This window comes from Cydia splendana, chromosome 2 (assembly GCF_910591565.1).
Source record: "Cydia splendana chromosome 2, ilCydSple1.2, whole genome shotgun sequence".
Lineage (NCBI taxonomy): Eukaryota > Metazoa > Arthropoda > Insecta > Lepidoptera > Tortricidae > Cydia > Cydia splendana.
The window spans coordinates 17598733-17617203 of NC_085961.1; the positions used below are offsets into that span (position 1 = coordinate 17598733).

Genomic DNA, 18471 nt, shown 5'->3' on the forward strand with positions numbered 1-18471 from the left:
CTTGATCAATGAAAAATAATAACCGATCAGGTTCGCTATAATTTTCCTTAAAAGTCTACAAAATTTTATTTTCACGATTTTTACATAGGTTACCATTACTTTTTGGGTCCATGGTTCAGTTCACAACTTTCAGAGTTCAGAGCAATTATTTCCGTTCCGCATAGGTATATATATTATGTTTATCAAAAACTGGTTCTTGAACATAGAAGGTAGGATCGTATAGAAGTGGTATACGCGTGCCTCCGCGAGGGACAAAACATACGCAAATGCGACACTGTGATTGGTCGAATTCATTTGTTGCCCACCATTCTCCATACTAATAAAAAGGTGGGGAACAAACAAAAAGTGAGACTGTGACAAGGATAAGCAATAATACCGCTTTCTCTGCTACTCCTACTGAAAGTTCCATAAGTGCATCTCGTTCGTTCGTTTGGCCCCTCCCCCGTTTCATCTCTATATTATTGTACCTCTATGTTCTTGAAGAACCATAATATTCGTTTTGAAAGACCTATCTAACGACACCCCGCACTATATTAGGACTAGGGTTTGCAATATCCGCCCAGTTTTCGGATCCGGATATTTCGGATATTAATTATTTTACTATCCGGATATTCGGATAAAACGGATAATTCGAATACTTACTTTTTATTTAAGAAATCTCTCATGAACTCAATAAAAAGTGTAATATAATACAATTTTACGTATACAAGGCTATGTAACAGCAAGTATTTAAGCTATTTTTGGCGTTCTACCTTTTCGCCGATGCTTTAAAGTTGATGTGCAAGTGCAAACATACAGCTGATGTAACCGTGAGGTTAGGTTAGGTTAGTTAAGTTGGTACGAGTTATTGTGTTGAATTGCCACGTGACGAGATAATGGCAAAATGCCATTAGGCAAAAAATTATACTCACCAAGAACTAAAAAAATTTCGGCAAAGATTTCTTAGACAAGCTTTGATTGCTTGATTAGATATGGTCGAACGGATAACACAAACTATATTTGCAATAATTTACTATGTTATGGCGATACTTCAACCCTCCATTTAATATTAGCAGTCTGCGCTGCGAAATTCATTTCTTGGTAGAGTTTTTGATAATATTTAGAGAATCGAACAATCTCTTATTGTTGAGATTTTACATTGCATTTAAAGTTATTCAAGATTTCCATTACAGATTTATTCTAATCATCATCATTCAATTTAAGAGCTGGGCTCTTGTCGGTGCAGCGTGATGAAGTTGTCTCCACCTTGGTCGATCCGAAGCCAGCCCCTCAATGTCCTGGTACGACACGGCCCCTCATGCTCCTTTACTTGGCTCATATAACTCTTTCTTGGTCTTCCCCTCCCCCTCCTTCCATTTATTTTGCCTTCTATGATGTTTCTGATGAAGTGGTCGTGTCGTAGCACGTGGCTGATCATTTTTCCTCTTCTATATTTATTCAAATACAAAATGCTAAAACCTTCTTCATCATTCTCCTAAACCGTACTGCATTTCGATCGGCAGTTTAATATCAACCGAAGTCTTCCTCCGTTGGACTCATTTTAGTTCTGTTCGTACTTTGTTAATAATGTATTCGGACGCTAACAATAATGACAGCGCAGCACGTCACGTAATGTTTGACAGGAACACGGTACTCGTACACTCAAAGTTACTTTTACGGAGCTAGGTCGATCTGCATACGATTGTAGAAATAAGGGAGTAGACGGCAATCAAGGAGTAATGGATAAACAGGTTTATAACGTAAAAATGTATCCAAATAAATAAAATCAACCGACAACGAGGTTTACATCATAACTCTCAACGTTTTTAAAATAGTTTTCTTAAACATTGTATTATGCGAATTATCCGTTTTATCCGGATGTCAACTTAATCTAAATCCGGATACTAAATTGTACGGATATCCGGATAAAACGGGTATCCTGATATCCGGATTGCAAGCCCTAACCAGGGCTAATAAGCGACTTACTACTGGAAAGTGTATGGGAGCCAGCGAGGAAGGCGTTCTTTGACGTTCGCATTGTAAATGCCGACGCCGCCTCGTATGGTCTACTCACATGGCCCACGATTGCCCAAATACACGCTCGCGAAAAACATCGCAAATACGACCTGGCTGCAGAAGATCTCAGAGCCTCATTCACTCCTCTTGTGGTCTCCTGTGATGGCGCTGTTGGAACGGAATATGAATCCTTCATAAAAAGAACATCCCTTAAGCTCCATGAAAAATGGTCGAAACCATACTCACAAATAATCAACTGGATCAAAGTCAAAATACAAATATCAATCATCAGAGCTGTCTCTCTAAGAATTAGAGGAACGAGAAGAAGGATAGAAAGATTTGGATCTGAAGACGGCTGTGGAATACCCATCCTTGAAGATTAGATTTCTCTTCTTGCTACCACACAACTGTATTGAAATAAGCTTAAAATTGTATTATTTAACGTAATAAATGTGTTATTATTATTATTAATTTGTTGTTTTTCTTGAAAATTTTATCAATGCAGGTTACTGGTCAGTTAACTACGTATCGTTTGAATATGCTGTGAAGTAAAATAGGGTTTGTAAACTAATATAGGATAGGTAAAATAACTTATTTTCCCTAGTAACTGGCTTGCATTAAGAGGTTACCTGGTCCCAATGACCTTCGATCCGATCTGTAACTCTCTGTTTTCTCAAGCTTTCCATGGCTTATCCTATTAAAAATGACGTACTTTAACAAAACAAAACTCCACATATCCTTGACATTTGCTAGACTATAGCGGACTGCTATGGCTTCTTTTTAATGGTCTTCTTGTCGTACAAGCACCAGGATCACTGAGACGTATCTTCTTTCTCGTTTTCTCATTTCTGAGGCTCGCGACCACATGTAATTTGTCTCCATTTCGTGCGGTGATAAGCCGTATGGACTGCATGGTGCAGACTGCTGCAAGCCGACCTCTTCATAGCGTTCGACATGCTCCAACTCGAGCACGTTTGCCATTCATTCGGCTTAAATTCATGTGTTTCTCCACATCATGCGTTGGATAATATGTCCGAAGAACCTAAGGGCTCACCCATGGCATGTTGGAAAAAAGATAAGTGGCGACATAGAGCTCTTTGAGAATGGAGGGGTTTGTTCTTCTAGCTGTTCAAGGTATAAGCAGCACTAGCAGCAGCCTTCGTTCGTTCGTTAACAGTTGACGGTCAATACTTAGGATTATTCAGTTACTTTAATTGGTGTGTCAAATAGTTTCTGCAACTGGCTATTCAGTTTCATTTAATTAATAATTGATGTATATTTGACAACTGTAACATAAGTAATACAAAAAATCCATTTTGTAATCCAAAAACCAACTTGAAACAGCTAATTAACAACATTCAAGGTCACGCCGATTTCACGCCGATCATTTATCGGCGGCGGCGGCGTGGTCAAAAAGCCCGGCGGCGGCGGCGCGCCGGCGCGGCGCACACGTCTAATATGTTGTAACATGACATCACTATTTTTGATCTCACATAGACAATTTACGCACACACTTGCATTTCATTTTTGGTCACACTTTCGAAGATTGACAGTTGTTCTTTGTCATATAATTCTTTGGTAGTACTATTATTTCTTCTGTGGTAATATTCCCTATTATTAATTATGTCATGTTCACGGTCATGGAAACTGAATCCCATACCATTATTGGGAAGCCAATTCGAACTTACATTTTTATGTCAAAATTATGTCATTTTGGCTATAATTGATCCGTGCGTTTCGCTCGCGCCAATACTTGCCCACACGCGAATACAAAATGACATAATTATATGATATAATTAAAATGTACATTTTAATTTGGCTCCCGGGTCTCCACCACAGGAATATTTTTATATTTTAGTAGTTATCACTTCATTACTTATCAATATTTTATATTTTTTTTATAATCTGGCAAACCAAATTTGTCAGTAGGTAAAAAGTATGATTATACCTAATTAATTATAGTCGCACCAATAAAAGTCTGCAGCGGATTTGATAGCCCACGCAGTGTAAGTGTTTTTTATACGTCATAATTTCATAGAAGTTTGACGTTTAAAATGACACTTGCACTGCGTGGGCTATCAAAATCTCTGCAGACTTTTTACGGTCTAACCTAATCACACATCTGTCTTGGCCTTTTTTAATGAATGATGTCTGCTAGGTACTGACAAATTGGATTACCAGACTGTTTTATCGATATCGATAAAAATCGTTTCGCAACATGAAGATTGCGAACGTCTCATGTTTTGCCGCAAACAGCCTTTCTCTTAAACTCTGATTGTGGATTTTGATAAGTGACTTCTGTTCTGCCCCCCACAGTTTATGCACACTATACATATAATTATATTTCGATTGTTATATTTTATTATTAATTAGGCAAAAAATTTCATTATATTGAAACACAATTTAATTTTATAATGTATTTATTCGTGTTATGACGTGCCTTTATGAGTAGTTGACGGTGTAAGACGTATTCCTATTGCTTCATTAGGACAGGACAGGATGAACTTAAAATATAATTGAATAGAAAATATTGCCTTTCTACGGTACTTTACAATTAGTGTATGGCACATACTATTATACAAAATATACAGGATTACAGACTAGGAAGAATTAATCTAATATCACTTTTTTTTAATGATATATATGGTGGCGGAGATGTGTTATTGCGGCGGCTACCAGCAGCAGAAGATCACACAAAACACCTGTAACAAAAATGTTAATAAATTAACCAAAAAGTCAGTTGGGATGGCGAGTTCATATCAGGGATGTTGCGAATATTCGCATCCGCATCCGCGGAACATCCGCATTATTTTCAACATCCGCATCCGCATAAAATCGATGCGGAGCTCATGCGGATGCGGTTGTCGACCAAGTCGGTAACAGGAACGTCTTAGCGGCGGCGTAAGGCTAGGTAATTTCAGCATTATATAATAACGAAATCATCTAGATCCCGAAAAGTCAACCAAGTTAGTGTTTATTAAATAAAACGCACCTATATTCTTGGTCAAATACTAAACGTTTCGTTTTTGTTTAATAAAAATTATTAAAAATGTAATATTTGACGATTTTTAAGTACCAAATCATGACATCCGCATCCGCATCCGCGGATGTGAGGCTTTAAATATCCGCATCCGCATCCATTTCTAGGTATCATCAGCGTATCTGCATCCGCGGATGTCAAAAAATCTGCATCCGCAACATCCCTGGTTCATATAATGAAATGATTGAAAATAATTCATGAAATCTTATATACGTCAAAGTATGAGCTACCAAAACGCCATCGTGTTTTTATTACACCAGAGTAATTTCAAGAAATATATGTGTAGCGTGTAGCCAAACTGATATTAGAATAGCGGGTATACGCGTAGTTCTGGTTGATGAACTTACTAAGTGTAAAAGTATAAGTACCAACGGCTTACAATGCGTCTACGACATACGGAGGTCGTTTAGGTAAAAATGATCCATCCTCTAATATTCGTCATTTAAATAAACCTATTTTTATTATAAATATACATAATAATATATATTTATCACTACGTTTTCACAGAAAGTCACTTCACTAGGAAAATTACATCTATTCTTTATTCTATACTTGTATTTTTTTAAGAACAATAGTCAGGCCTCGAACTTTTGGTGTGGATGACGTAAAAATTGCGTCGTTTTTTACACACTGTGTGGGGTAAATAAAATAATTTATTAATTAAGGTAGTTACTATTATTTAATAAATTTGCGCCATTAATTGAGGGGTGTTATATGATTGATGACGCCAATATCTGTCTGTCTCTCTGTGTGTTTATCTGTGGCATCGTAGCTCTCCAACGGATGGACCGATTTCGATGCGTTTTTTTTACGTGAAAGCGGTAAGTATCGTCTTGGGTCGTCCCATTCGTTTTTCGTCAAGTTCTTAAATTAGTCCTATTCTGCTTTCGTCACTCATTCTACATTCGTCACAATCGTCGGTGGCTTTCAATGTAGAATGAGTGACGAAAGCAGAATACGACTTATTTAAGAACTTGACGAAAAACGAATGGGACGACCCAAGACGATACCAAAGCGAGTTTCCTTGCGGTGGTGCTTAGCTATGTTGTATGAAGAGTATCAGCTCTTTTAAGGTATTATGTAAGGTATTTTTTGACAAAAAATAGATTTTATAGCGTAGGGTTTTTTTTAATTTAATAGTTAATTGTCAAATATCTTGGTAATCACAACGTCAATTTATTGTTAATCTGAATGACAATGTCAGTCAAAGAGGTTGTGTAGATACTGCTCATGTCGTTTAATTTAAAGTAGGAGATTGTGCTAGAGGTTTTTGACGTTGATAAGTGGTAATTGCTTACGAAGGACTATTTGAAATCATACTGTGTGGTTTTACGTCATCGATACTAAAAGTTTGAGCCGTTTAAAATAAAAAATAATGATTTACTTACGCGCAGAATCCGATGCTGTGTCGTGTATTGGGGCACGATATTCATCGGTGATCTCTAAAAACTGATAGATGGCTTTAAACCCAGCTCCGTCTAGCCTGTCGTTCGATCGGAACGTTACTTTGAAGAAATTCCTCTCTGACTCTACGTGGAATTCTTTCATCTGTCCACAATATCTACCATATCTATTGTCTTCAGTCATTTGGTTCGAAAATTCAACGTAGTCGCTAGCTGATACTGCTTCACATCTGCGGATGATAAATTGATAATGTAAGTTTAGTTACTTTAATGCTTTTATAACCTACGTAAATAATAATCATGGCGAAAATATTAATTCTACTTGAAATCACGCATAACAATAACTATTTATAGATATAAGAAACAATATAACATTATCTTACACTAGACAATCGACTCCTTAAATTAGCAGTAACGTACTGAAGTGTGCCTATATGCAGAACATATCTGATAAGGCAAATTAATATAAAATTTCTATTTCATAATTATTTCCAAAGCTAAGCCAAGTCTACATAGATAATTTTTAATGTTTATGATTATATGTATGTACATAATATGTAGTTTTATTTTATACTATATTATACAATTTCAGTACTTACGGCAGCACTCCTTCAACATCAAAGTTCGTGAAATGTAGATGCACCTTCTCTGTGTCTCCGCCATGAAAAAAGTAAGTACACTCTGTGTCTCGAGGGTACGGCCCTGGTGAATTGGGTGAAGCAAACGTGCCGTTGCGTGACTCGCTGCTATTGTATACGAAGGCGCAGGGAAATTCCTGCAACTGTCTTCCTGTACTTATACCGAAATCTGAAAGAATTTAAAAGAAGATGTGTTAATTTGCATGTAAAATTTTTACATTTTTGCTAGAAACGGCTGGTAGGCTAAATGAAGTCTCCCCTAAAACTTAATTGCTCTAAAAGTATATTAATATAGGTAGCGGCTACCACATCATGCCATGACCATTACACCATTAGATAAATCAAATTAAGACTACATATTTTAACTCAATATTCGTGACTAATAAAACATTAAATTAAACTGATTTTATGAATCAAGAGTCAGTACGCAAAAAAAAAATGGAAATGTCAATGTGCAGCACTAATTTGTCTAGTAAACCATAGTAACATATAGGTACATACTAGGCCTTAAACAGTTTTTTGATAAGTTTTCACTATGACATTGATGCACCAAGGCGGTTTGTTTAAGGCCCCAGTACAGAATGGGCCATCGCCGGCCACTCCAAGGGACGCAGCCTTGCGGTAGAATGAGATAGCAATATCACTTGCTCCCTCTAACGCATAAATGCGTCCCTTGGAGTGGCCGGCGATGGCCCATTGTGTACTGGGGCCTTTACAGGTGGCCTACCGCGAAACGTGAAAATCGAAATGTCTTTATCTGCCTCTCTATCGATTGAATAAGCAAGACAGAAATACAGAGGCAGAAATCTAACTTTCGGTTGTCGTGTTTCACGGTAGGCCATTTGATTAACCTAGTGACGCATGATGTGTCATTGATGATGTCAATGAAATTTGTTTACTGTATGTGCTAGTGGTGTCACCTACGCAGAGCGTTGCCTAATATTCCCTATTGTTGATGAAGTCTAAGGGCTCTAAGGGTAACATTCCATTTCTGACCGCAGCTGCACTACTAGTACGAACGCGTCGGTAAAATGAATGGTAGTGCTGCTGTCGTTGGAAATGGACTGTCACCTTAACGTGGATGACAAATACATACCTACAATATAGCTAGGTTTAGGCTGACTTTAGCCTTGCCATTAACAGAGAGCAAATTACTCACACAAAAATAAGTACGAGTAACAACTTACTTTCTACAAATGAATAAGAAATTTTAAATCCTCTTGAGTATCTAGATGAGTGAGTCCCCCTAAACTCCAACATCAGTTTTGGTCCGTTGGACATGATCGGCGTGGGCAGATCCGTTCCACAGAATGTTTCCACTTTCTCCAGTCTTCCATCAACGTAGACGAAGGCTTGTAAGGAATCCATGTTCGTACAGCTGGAATTAGAAATAAGAGATCGTCAAAAAAAAATTGTAAAAAAAACTTGACAGTCTGGCAGTCAGACCACAGCCTTTTTTAAAAATTATTTATTTTATTAAGTTATTTTTCATTCGTTATTATTTTAATATTTTGTTAAACATTCGACGTGACATTTGAATTTAATATATTTAATTTGACTGGCATTGCTAAGCCGTTACTTCCCTGATAAAAAAATACTTCACCTTTGAAGAATTGAGATAGTTAAAGGCAAGTTATTTCAATATATTATTGACATTTTGTAACAAAATATGTAAAAACAAATATAAATAGTTTAAATTATTCATTTATACTTACTCTAAAGAACCGTCAGCAGACTTATGTAAATAAAAATCTTGAAATATTAATCTAACGCGCTCCTTTCCACGTCCAAAAAACTCGTAATGGCAATGAGTATTCGGAGGGTATGGAGATGGGTAGTGAGGAGATGTGAAGGTGCCATGCTTCGTGACATCGCTGCTGAACTCTTGGTGGCAGGAGGAAGCTGAAACAAAATAAACTTATTAACATCACAGCATCAAGCAACCTAAAACCGATTTCATTAGCATTGGCATGTAGGTATAAAAAAAACTTTAGTTTAATGTTATGCTTTCTGAAGTTTGAGGTCTTCCTTAACCTCCACTCATATCCAGAGGACCTACTATACACAGAGGACGACCGGTCTGGCCTAGTGGATAGTGACCCTGCCTGCGAAGCCGCGATGGTCCTGGGTTCGAATCCCAGTAAGGGCATTTATTTGTGTGATGAACACTAATATTTGTTCCTCAGTCATGGGTGTTTTCTATGTATATAAGTATGTATTTATCTATATAAGTAGGTATATCGTCGCCTAGCACCCATAGTACAAGCTTTGCTTAGTTTGGGGCTAGGTTGATCTGTGTAAGATGTCCCCTAATATTTATTATTATTTGTATCTCCGTTACAAACTCTCGGGTTTTTAAGCCCGGTTATTTATTAGGCGTGCGTGGGGATATAGATCCAACACGTAGAGGCCGTTTGGAGAGCTTTGATGTCATGTAGAACGCCTGCTGGAACCCGTTCACGGGTACATAAATAGATACCCGTAAACCGATTTCAGCAGGCATTGGGAGCTATTATAGAAAAATGGAAAGAGTCCTGGTCTATGGTTTAAATTTGGGTGGAAAATAAGTCTGGGCTATTGCTAAGAGTTCCGGACACCTGCCATAACATTGTGTTATACAGTGTTATCGAGGCAGGCGGTGACTCGCCACTCGTTAGATGGGCACCTGATGCGCCATCGTAAAGACGGCCAGGCGCAACACCGGAGTGAGCGGCTCAGGGGTGTCGAGAGGTGGTGCTGCGCTTTCTCCGAAGTTACTCGCGGCGTTATGCCCTTTAACACTTCCACCCCTGGAGCATATAGCTCTAACGACTCCTCTCTGGACGGCCAATGAAGGCAAGCCAGAGCTGAGAGTCCTACGGGTCCCCTTAGGGTCCACTCCGACCGACGAAGACACGCCGGAGACGGAGACCCTGACCGACTCTCGGGAGCACTCGGGTCCGTGGGGTCGTTACTCCCCAATAGCTCGCCACAAGCTGCCCTGCGGGCATATTTATTATTATTATCTTTATTCAATTAGGGTCTTAGGTTAGGGTTTTACAATGTGAGTATAAAAGTAAAATATAAAAACACTTACAAAACATAACAAAAATATATTATTATTATTTTGTATGTCTTTCCCATCACGGAACAATGGTGTTCCGGACCTTTGGGAGGCGTGCGCGGAGCCGAAGCCAACACGTAGAGGCCCTTTTGACACTTTAATGAAATGTAAGGGGTACACCGAGCGGAGGCTGCCCTTGCCCGTGTCATGGGACGCACGCAGAGGCAGCACCTGCCAGGGTGTAAGGACTATTGAGAGTTGATGGAATCTAAAATGAACTAGGTTATTGGGTGAAAGCGATGGACTAAGAACTGAGCTATGGGGTAAAAAACCGGACGCCTGCCTAATAAAACGGTATGCAATTTTATTTCCGGCAGACGGTGACTCGCCCTCACAAGATGGGCCCCCACAAAAAGCGACATCTAGGATGGCTCAAGGGCAACACCGGTGTGAGCGGCTCAGGGGTGTCGAGAGGTGTGCGCCGCTTTCTACCCAGTGGCTGTTAACAGCCACTGTGCCAACTCGCGTCTTATGCATATTTCACTTCCACCCCTGGAGCTTATAGCTCTAACGACTCCACTCTGGCCGGCCGGCTAAGGCAAGCCATCCTAGTAATTATTATTATTATTATTACTGCGAAAATAGAAAATTTTGTAATCTGTCTCTCTGTCACTCTTACAGATTTTCGCTGTAAGCTTTTAGAATTAGACAGACTAGACAGAGTATGTCAATTGAACTAAAATTTCATAAATTTTGTTTTATATTAACCTCTAAGTCCCACACCCACCCTCTCCCTAATGGGCATGGCAGTGCGAATTGGACGCAACCCTATTTCCACCGCCTTAGATAAAACAGGTTCTTTTTCTATGATAGCCTATATTAAATTTATAATACTGGTAAGTATAATTATGTAATTCAGTAATTACAATTAAATCGATAAATTAAGAACTCCAAAGCTACACATCCCTAGAGCACTGATACGTAAAAATCTACGCACCAATCTGCCTCTAGAAACTTGATGTATTACTACGCATGCGCTGTATTTAATTTGCGTGTGTTGGAACGTAGGAAGTTTGAAGTGTCACTGTGCTGTGGCTGTCACTGTGAGTACTGTGATACTGTCAGTCAAGCTTAGCAGTAAAGCTTTAGATTTACAGGAAATTATTATTGTTTACTTTTATCGTATCGACACGTTTAAATCTGTAGTAATTATGTGCTTATTGAAGCAAACTTTATAAATCATATTTTTAATTAAATAAATCATGGCAGAGTTTACTCCATTCTACGTAGATCGTGCAAAGGGCAGCCGAGCTTCATGTAAGGGCTGCAAAGGAAACTGTCCTAGTGGAGAAATTCGCATGGCGAAAATAGTCGCTAGCCCATATGGAGAAAATCAACAAATGAAATCATGGCACCACGTCGACTGCTTAATGAACGTCTTGATAAAACAGCGGCCTACCACAAAACGGATAGATTCCATCGACGATATAGGCAATTGGGCGGCTATGAGCAAGGACGATCAAGAGTTTATTCTTAAAAAAATTAACGAAATGGAGAAAGTGTACGCTGAAAAAAATAGCGGTAAATACACAGCTAAGGTTTTAAAAAATGAGTCAATACCAAAACCTGTTGTCGCAAGTACAAGTTCTTCTAAAGACTTGGAAAAACAGACTGATATTAAAACAGAGGATGATAATTTTTCGCAGTTCTCTCAGTTGTGCAAAAAAATAGCTAGAGTTGATGCATACACAGAAAAAACGGCAGTTGTAAATAATTATTTTAGAAAAGGTTCAGACGGGAACACATTTAAAGGTGATCTCGCATTGTGGTGTAAACTGTTATTGCCTCAAGTCACTAAGCGGGTTTACAACTTAAAGAGTAAGCAACTAGTAAAATTATTTTCTAGAATATTCCATACTGATCAGGATGATATGCTAACACATTTGGAAAATGGAGATGTGGCAGATACCATCACACATTTTTTTTCTAAATCTATAAAGTTTCAACCATGCATTGAAAGTACTTTGTCTATGCAAGATGTGGAAGAATTTCTTGAAGGGCTTTCTAAATTAACAAAAGAAGATGAACAGATTTATCACTTCAAGAAAATTGTAAACAAATGCACTTCAGATGACTTGAAAATGCTTATTCGCCTAATTAAAGGAGATTTGCGGATTAATGCAGGGCCGAAACACATTTTGGAAGGTGTTCATCCAGACGCATATAATGTATTCCAAACTTCAAGAGACCTCGGAATGGTTATAGACAGGATTCTGTCAGAAAGCAGCGGAATCAAGCATAAAGATGTCATTCAAAAAGGTGTCAGTGCTAAGCTCACTCTTATGACTCCAGTATTACCAATGCTTGCCGAAGCTTGTAAATCAATAGAAATGGCTATGAAAAAATGTCCTAACGGAATGTTCTCTGAAATTAAATATGATGGAGAGAGAGTGCAAGTACATAAAAAAGACAATGAATTTAAATATTTTTCTAGAGCTTTGAAGCCAGTGATGCCACACAAAGTCAGTCATTTTAAAGATTACCTCCCTCAAGCATTTCCAAAAGGAGTAGATTTGATATTAGATGCAGAAGTTTTGATGGTAGATGTGAACACTGGCAAACCGCTACCATTTGGTACATTGGGTATACATAAACAATCAGAATTCAAAGATGCTCAGGTGTGTTTGTTTGTATTTGATTGCCTTTACTACAATGGAAAAGTTCTGATTGATCTACCGATAAGGAAAAGAAGACAGATATTACATGAAAATATGGTGGAAGTGACCAACCATGTTATGTTTTCAGAGCAGCAATTAATAGAAAAACCAGCTGACTTAGCCAAGATGATTGCTGAGGTTTGTGAAAATGTATACAATATTATTATATCATCATCATCATCATCATCATATCAGCCCTTTATCGCCCACTGCTGAGCATAGGCCTCTCTTCTAGTACGCCACTTGTCCCGGTTATTATATAGGTATATCTAATGTATATATTTACCCCCTCCCCTTCCTCATTCTCATATAGTCTGTACCTACAGGATTTTAACAGTGAAGTATTGGCCAGAAGTAATAGTATGGAATGCTCATTTGTTTCTTGCAAATACATAAAATGTATGGAGTAATTATATTCATCATCATCATCTCAGCCATAAGACGTCCACTGCTGAACATAGGCCTCCCCCTTGGACCTCCATTCGTACTGGTTGGAAACGACCCGCATCCAGTGTCTCCCGGCGGCCTTAACAAGGTTGTCTGTCCATCTTACTTACATAATACTTTATATTGTATTTTTCAAATTCGATAGGTGGGCTGACAGGTGTCATTTCAATACAATTTTGCGAGATTTAACTGTACATTGATGGATCTTATGCCTTTTATAATAAGTTCCACCAATGTACAGTCAGGAGTGTTGCTGTTTGTATTGTACCTACCTACCTACTGAAACTTTTCTTACTGTGTGATAAAATATTTTAATAAATAAATAGACATCTATAAAAAGAATTATGGTTATAAATAAAAATTTCAGGTGCTGCAACTTGGATTGGAGGGACTGGTGCTTAAGGATCTGGAATCAACCTATGAACCCGGAAAGAGGCATTGGCTTAAAGTTAAGAAGGACTACTTGTTTGGTGGGGCCATGGCTGACACTGCTGATCTGGTTGTACTAGGGGCTTGGTTTGGTAGGTATGGCTTGAGTTGCTGAGCATAGTTGGTGCTATTAGTTTGAGAACTTAGAACTTTGTCAATAGGGTTGGCCAGTCGTAGTATTTAGCAGATGGCGCCAGCATATCTTGCCCTGTCAATCCCTAGAAATGTGTAAATTTTTTGTTTTTGTAATGGAATTTTTTGCCTTGGATGCCAGCTCTTTAAGCCAAATCTCAAAGAAAAAGGGGCAAGCTATGATGGCGCCATCTATGCAAACCTTTGACAGTTGCCAACCCCATTGAGAGTTGTTTCATATACACTATTGAGAGTTGACAGGCCACAACTACCTATCTCTTGTCAGTAAATATATTATGTATAATCTTCAAGCATTTATGCTAGCCCCAAAATTGCCCTTATGACATATTATTATATGGCATGGTGGTTTAACTTGAAAATCTGTGGGCACTCTGAGATAGAGAAAATACAGGAAAGCTGACTTAGAAATTATTCTCCTTTCTTTCTGAGAAATAGAGAGTTTTCCTGAGAAAAAGTTTTATGACAGAATTTTGATATGGCCCACATTTTGATTAATTTTATTGTGGTCTCTAAAACCCGAAAAAGATTATTTTTTCAACTTTTTTCTGATGTCTTGTTTCTTTTTATTAATTTCATAGAATGATGCCTCTTCTTTTAGAACCAGCCCACGAAAAAATTTAAAAATATCTCTAGAGTTGTTTGAATAGGTAATTACATTAACAATTATGTACACATACCTACAATTAAACATTCATTTTTTTTCTAGGAACCGGCAAGAAAGGTGGCATGATGTCAGTTTTCCTTATGGGTTGCTTGGACACCCGTCGCAACAAATGGGTGACTGTTACAAAGGTCCACACTGGCCATGACGACAGCACGCTAGAGAGGCTTCAGAAGGAACTTGGACCGCTAATGTTGAAGATATCTCAAGACAGTAACAAAATACCATCCTGGTTGGATTGCAATAAGGGACTAGTACCGGACTTTGTGGCTAAAGACCCAAAGGAGCAGCCCGTATGGGAAATTACTGGTATGTTATAATTAATTACTTGAGACTCCGGTGCCGTTAAGATAGAACATTCTTGCGGTAGATGTCGCTATGCACATCCCTAATACGTGTATTACACAAAGGAAGGAATGGAAGGAGCGATTGGACTGGTGTTCCAAGATGTCGCAAGTTCGAATCTTGTCCAACGCGGTATTTTTTTTAATTCTTTTAATTTATGTCAAGCCGTTATAAAGTAACATCCCTACTGTCTGGAGTTAAAAAGACTGAAATCAGGACAGACAATAACTTTTAATGAAACCTCAAAGCGGATGACTAGCTAAAGCTAAAGGTATGAATTGTGAAGACGTGTGTTTAATTAGTTATTTTGTTTCTGATGTGAATCTAGCATCTTGAAATTAAATGTTCATTTATTAAGTAGGTATGTATATTTCGCTTTTATTTTACAGGTACCGAATTTACAAAAGCAAACATTCACACCGCCGATGGAATATCAGTAAGGTTTCCAAGAGTCACGAAAATAAGGAATGATAAGGATTGGAAAACAGCGACTAACTTAGACGAGCTTAAGAATTTATATAAAACATCAAAAGAGAAAACAGATGTCACACTTTTAAACAAACTAGCTGCTACTGCTAACGATTCGTATGAACCACCAAAGAAAAAAATCAAAGAGAGTCCTACATCTAAACTCCCTAAAATAGACTCGTTTTTAAAGAAAGATAAGGTTAAGAAAAAGGAAGATTTAAATATCTCAAGTTCATCGGATACTATAAGTGATACTAGTAACACTAGTGACCGAGATAGTAAATCAATCAAATACCAAACGCAACCAGAAAATCCGTTGCCAGATGTTTTTAATAATAAACGATTAGGGTTTTACCCAGATTTCATTAGCATATCTGAAAAGAAGAGAACTCATTTTGAAAGGCATTGGATTGCATATGGTGGGACTGTAGTTAAATCAATGCGTGCAGTAGATGTAGATTTCGTAGTACATAACGAAAATTATATAGAATTCAAAAAAATGCAAAAACTGAAGAAAAAACTGGCATCTGGCGCAAGACACGTAACCAAGGATTGGTTGGTAAAATGTATCAATGAGGTTGCATTATGTGATACGGCAAAATATGCCGTTGTTGTAGAGCCCTAATGGTGTCTATTGATGGTAGATACAAACGGACTACGTTAAAATCTATTTATTGACAGATTAGTACCTACAACTCTGTTGCCTGCTTTTATAAATCTAACTTAAAATTTAAGAATAATGAAATAATTTAGACCTTTATATTTTATGAAATAATAAACAGTGTTTATTGCTCTGCTAACATTTGCTTTTAATTTGAATCTAGGCGTACCTAACTCTGATCTATATCTAATATTTTTCGTCTATATCTAAAATTTCTTAAGGCTCCGTGTTGGTTTAACATTGAATAAACATTGATATTTTATAGAGCGCACTTGCCGCCGGCCAAGGCAATTTCGTGAGAAAGACCTTACAAAATGAATTGTGAGCTTATAAAAAAATTTCAGCTCTTCAAAATTTCTCGGTTCCACTCACGTTCTAAACCTACCTTTTCTATTTCTTCCTGTGGCACACAGTATGCTAAAAATTCTTTCTTTAGGCGCACTTGTAATATGTATAATGAATCGCTTAATGATATAGACATTTTTGTTCATAGTTTGTCCGTTTTCAAGAACAAAGTTTGGCATATTTTGTTTTCTAGTAATTGAAAAATTGTTTCTAGCTATATTTTGCATTGTTTTCTTACTTTATTTGCGTGTAGTATTCACAACTATACCTTCGGGTAATTTATAATTAAGTAACCTACTACCTTTATTGTAATAGTCAACCTAGTAACATATGAAACTAGGCCTATTTTTAATAATTTTTGTAAGACTTATTTGATAAAGGCTGTTTGTTTTCTAAAAAAAAAAAAAAGTACTAGATTCTGCCCAATGAAAAAAAAAATTCTGCAATTTACATAACCATTAGTCCAACTCTTTTCCTTATCTAAAAGTGGGGTGAAGGGTGGAAAACTAGCGGCAAGTTGTTTTTTACTTACGACCTATAATTATACCTATGCTATGTGCAAGCAAGGGCATCAATATCGAAATTCCGAATCCCGAAATTCCGGAATATCGAACCGATTTTTGCAATATTGCAGTACCAAAACTGAAGAGAGCCAATATAGTAAAATAGGAATTCCGGTATGTTTATTGTTAGTTTCACTTTGTAAAAAAAAATCAAATTACACAAATACTTGCCGGTAATTAATATCAATACCGGTATTAATTACGGAATTACCGCATTGAGTGCCAATATCGGATTTCTATACCGGTATTGAGAATCATTCAATATTGGACGCCCTAGGGGCTATTCATAAATTACGTCATTTCAAATTAGGGGGGGAGTGGGTCTGGACATCGGATGATGGTAGCATAACGTAGGAGGAAACGGGGTCATTCGAAGCATGATTTTTGGATGATTTTAGGAGGGGGGGAGGGTCTAAATCGTCAAAAATCGATGACGTAATTTATGGACAGTCCCCTAATGCAAACCAAATTTCATGCTTTCTTCCGAATGGGATAGTATTTTGAGCTTAAAAGCGGACTGTAGGTGTAAACGTAGCCAACAAGCGCCCATAGGTTGCGATGGCCGCTTAACGTCAGGCGGGCCGCATGCTTGTTTTCCAGTCATGTTTAAAAAAAACGGCTCCTGTTTAAAAAATGCTAGGCGTCTGTAGGCGCAATGCGTTGTATTTGGCAGCAACATTAGAAGTTTGCCTATACACGTGCCTATCCTGCATTGCGGGCACGTACTTTCAGGAACCCACTAGTGTTGGTAAAAGTCGAGTTTTAAAAGTTCTCATTTATAAGACTCACGATGTGATATCCGATTGACTGAGAAGCGATGGTACTTAATGTTTTTCGACTACTTCCTGAGTTCCTTTAAAAAGAACAAATTAAAATCGAATTTTGAACTATAATGGAATAAAAGAAAGTTTCAAATTCAAAACTGCAAAAATGACTCTGGGTCTTAGGAGGGTAGGTATGCATCTAGTTTGTAAGTCTAAAGTACTGAGTCACGTCTAAGGTTTAAACGGCTTCACTGAATTTAACGCAAGTGGTGTCATTACCTTTTTCTCAGAATTTATGGAAGAAGCTGTAGCTACCTATTTTTAACTCATAAAAAAAAAACTTATTGGAGTAGATACCTGTATATAACATAACCATAGTAAATACACACGTTGCTCTGTGGTATATTCATTCGTTCATATTCTTTGTCCCGTAGCGAGAATGTTGTATTAGATTGCTAGATTTGCTATACCTAATATAATTATAGGTTACCTAATAGGTGGAAGCGCGTCAAAAATATTCATAGACAAGCCGGAGCTTATTTGTCTTTCCTTTTCTATATTTAGATTTAGCTATATGTACAGGCAAAATACCTACTCGACTTTTGGAAATATAAGAACGGGAGTCGAGTTCTAAAAACTTCACGTCACTGGTAGGTATTAAATCTTCAGAAATATACATCATAATTGATAGGTAACGAGAAGGTTATCTACTGTTAGGGGTTTCTATATTAAACAGAACTAAAAAATGGTAGCGTCTTTTAAATACATACTGTAATAAATTGTATCAAGCTTAAATTCA

The 18471-nt window shown here is 37.6% G+C and overlaps 2 protein-coding genes across 2 annotated transcripts in view; one reads left to right on the forward strand and one right to left on the reverse strand.

Moving 5' to 3' along the window:
- Positions 1-4397: 4397 nt before the first annotated feature.
- Positions 4398-18471, reverse strand: part of LOC134805022 (suppressor of lurcher protein 1) — a 349546-nt gene continuing 335472 nt past the window's right edge. Inside the window, exons 11-15 of the mRNA XM_063778313.1 lie at positions 8792-8978; positions 8264-8454; positions 7038-7245; positions 6424-6668; positions 4398-4697 (exon numbers count right to left, since the gene is read on the reverse strand). Of these exons, the coding sequence (XP_063634383.1) occupies positions 4627-4697; positions 6424-6668; positions 7038-7245; positions 8264-8454; positions 8792-8978 (902 nt within the window). The 3' untranslated portion in view covers positions 4398-4626. The remainder of the gene's footprint in view (positions 4698-6423; positions 6669-7037; positions 7246-8263; positions 8455-8791; positions 8979-18471) is intronic.
- Positions 11275-16141, forward strand: LOC134804919 (DNA ligase 3). The gene is made up of 4 exons (XM_063778243.1): positions 11275-12974; positions 13651-13804; positions 14572-14835; positions 15261-16141. The coding sequence occupies exons 1-4, from the start codon at positions 11382-11384 to the stop codon at positions 15962-15964; spliced, it is 2715 nt and encodes a 904-aa protein (XP_063634313.1). The 5' UTR covers positions 11275-11381; the 3' UTR covers positions 15965-16141.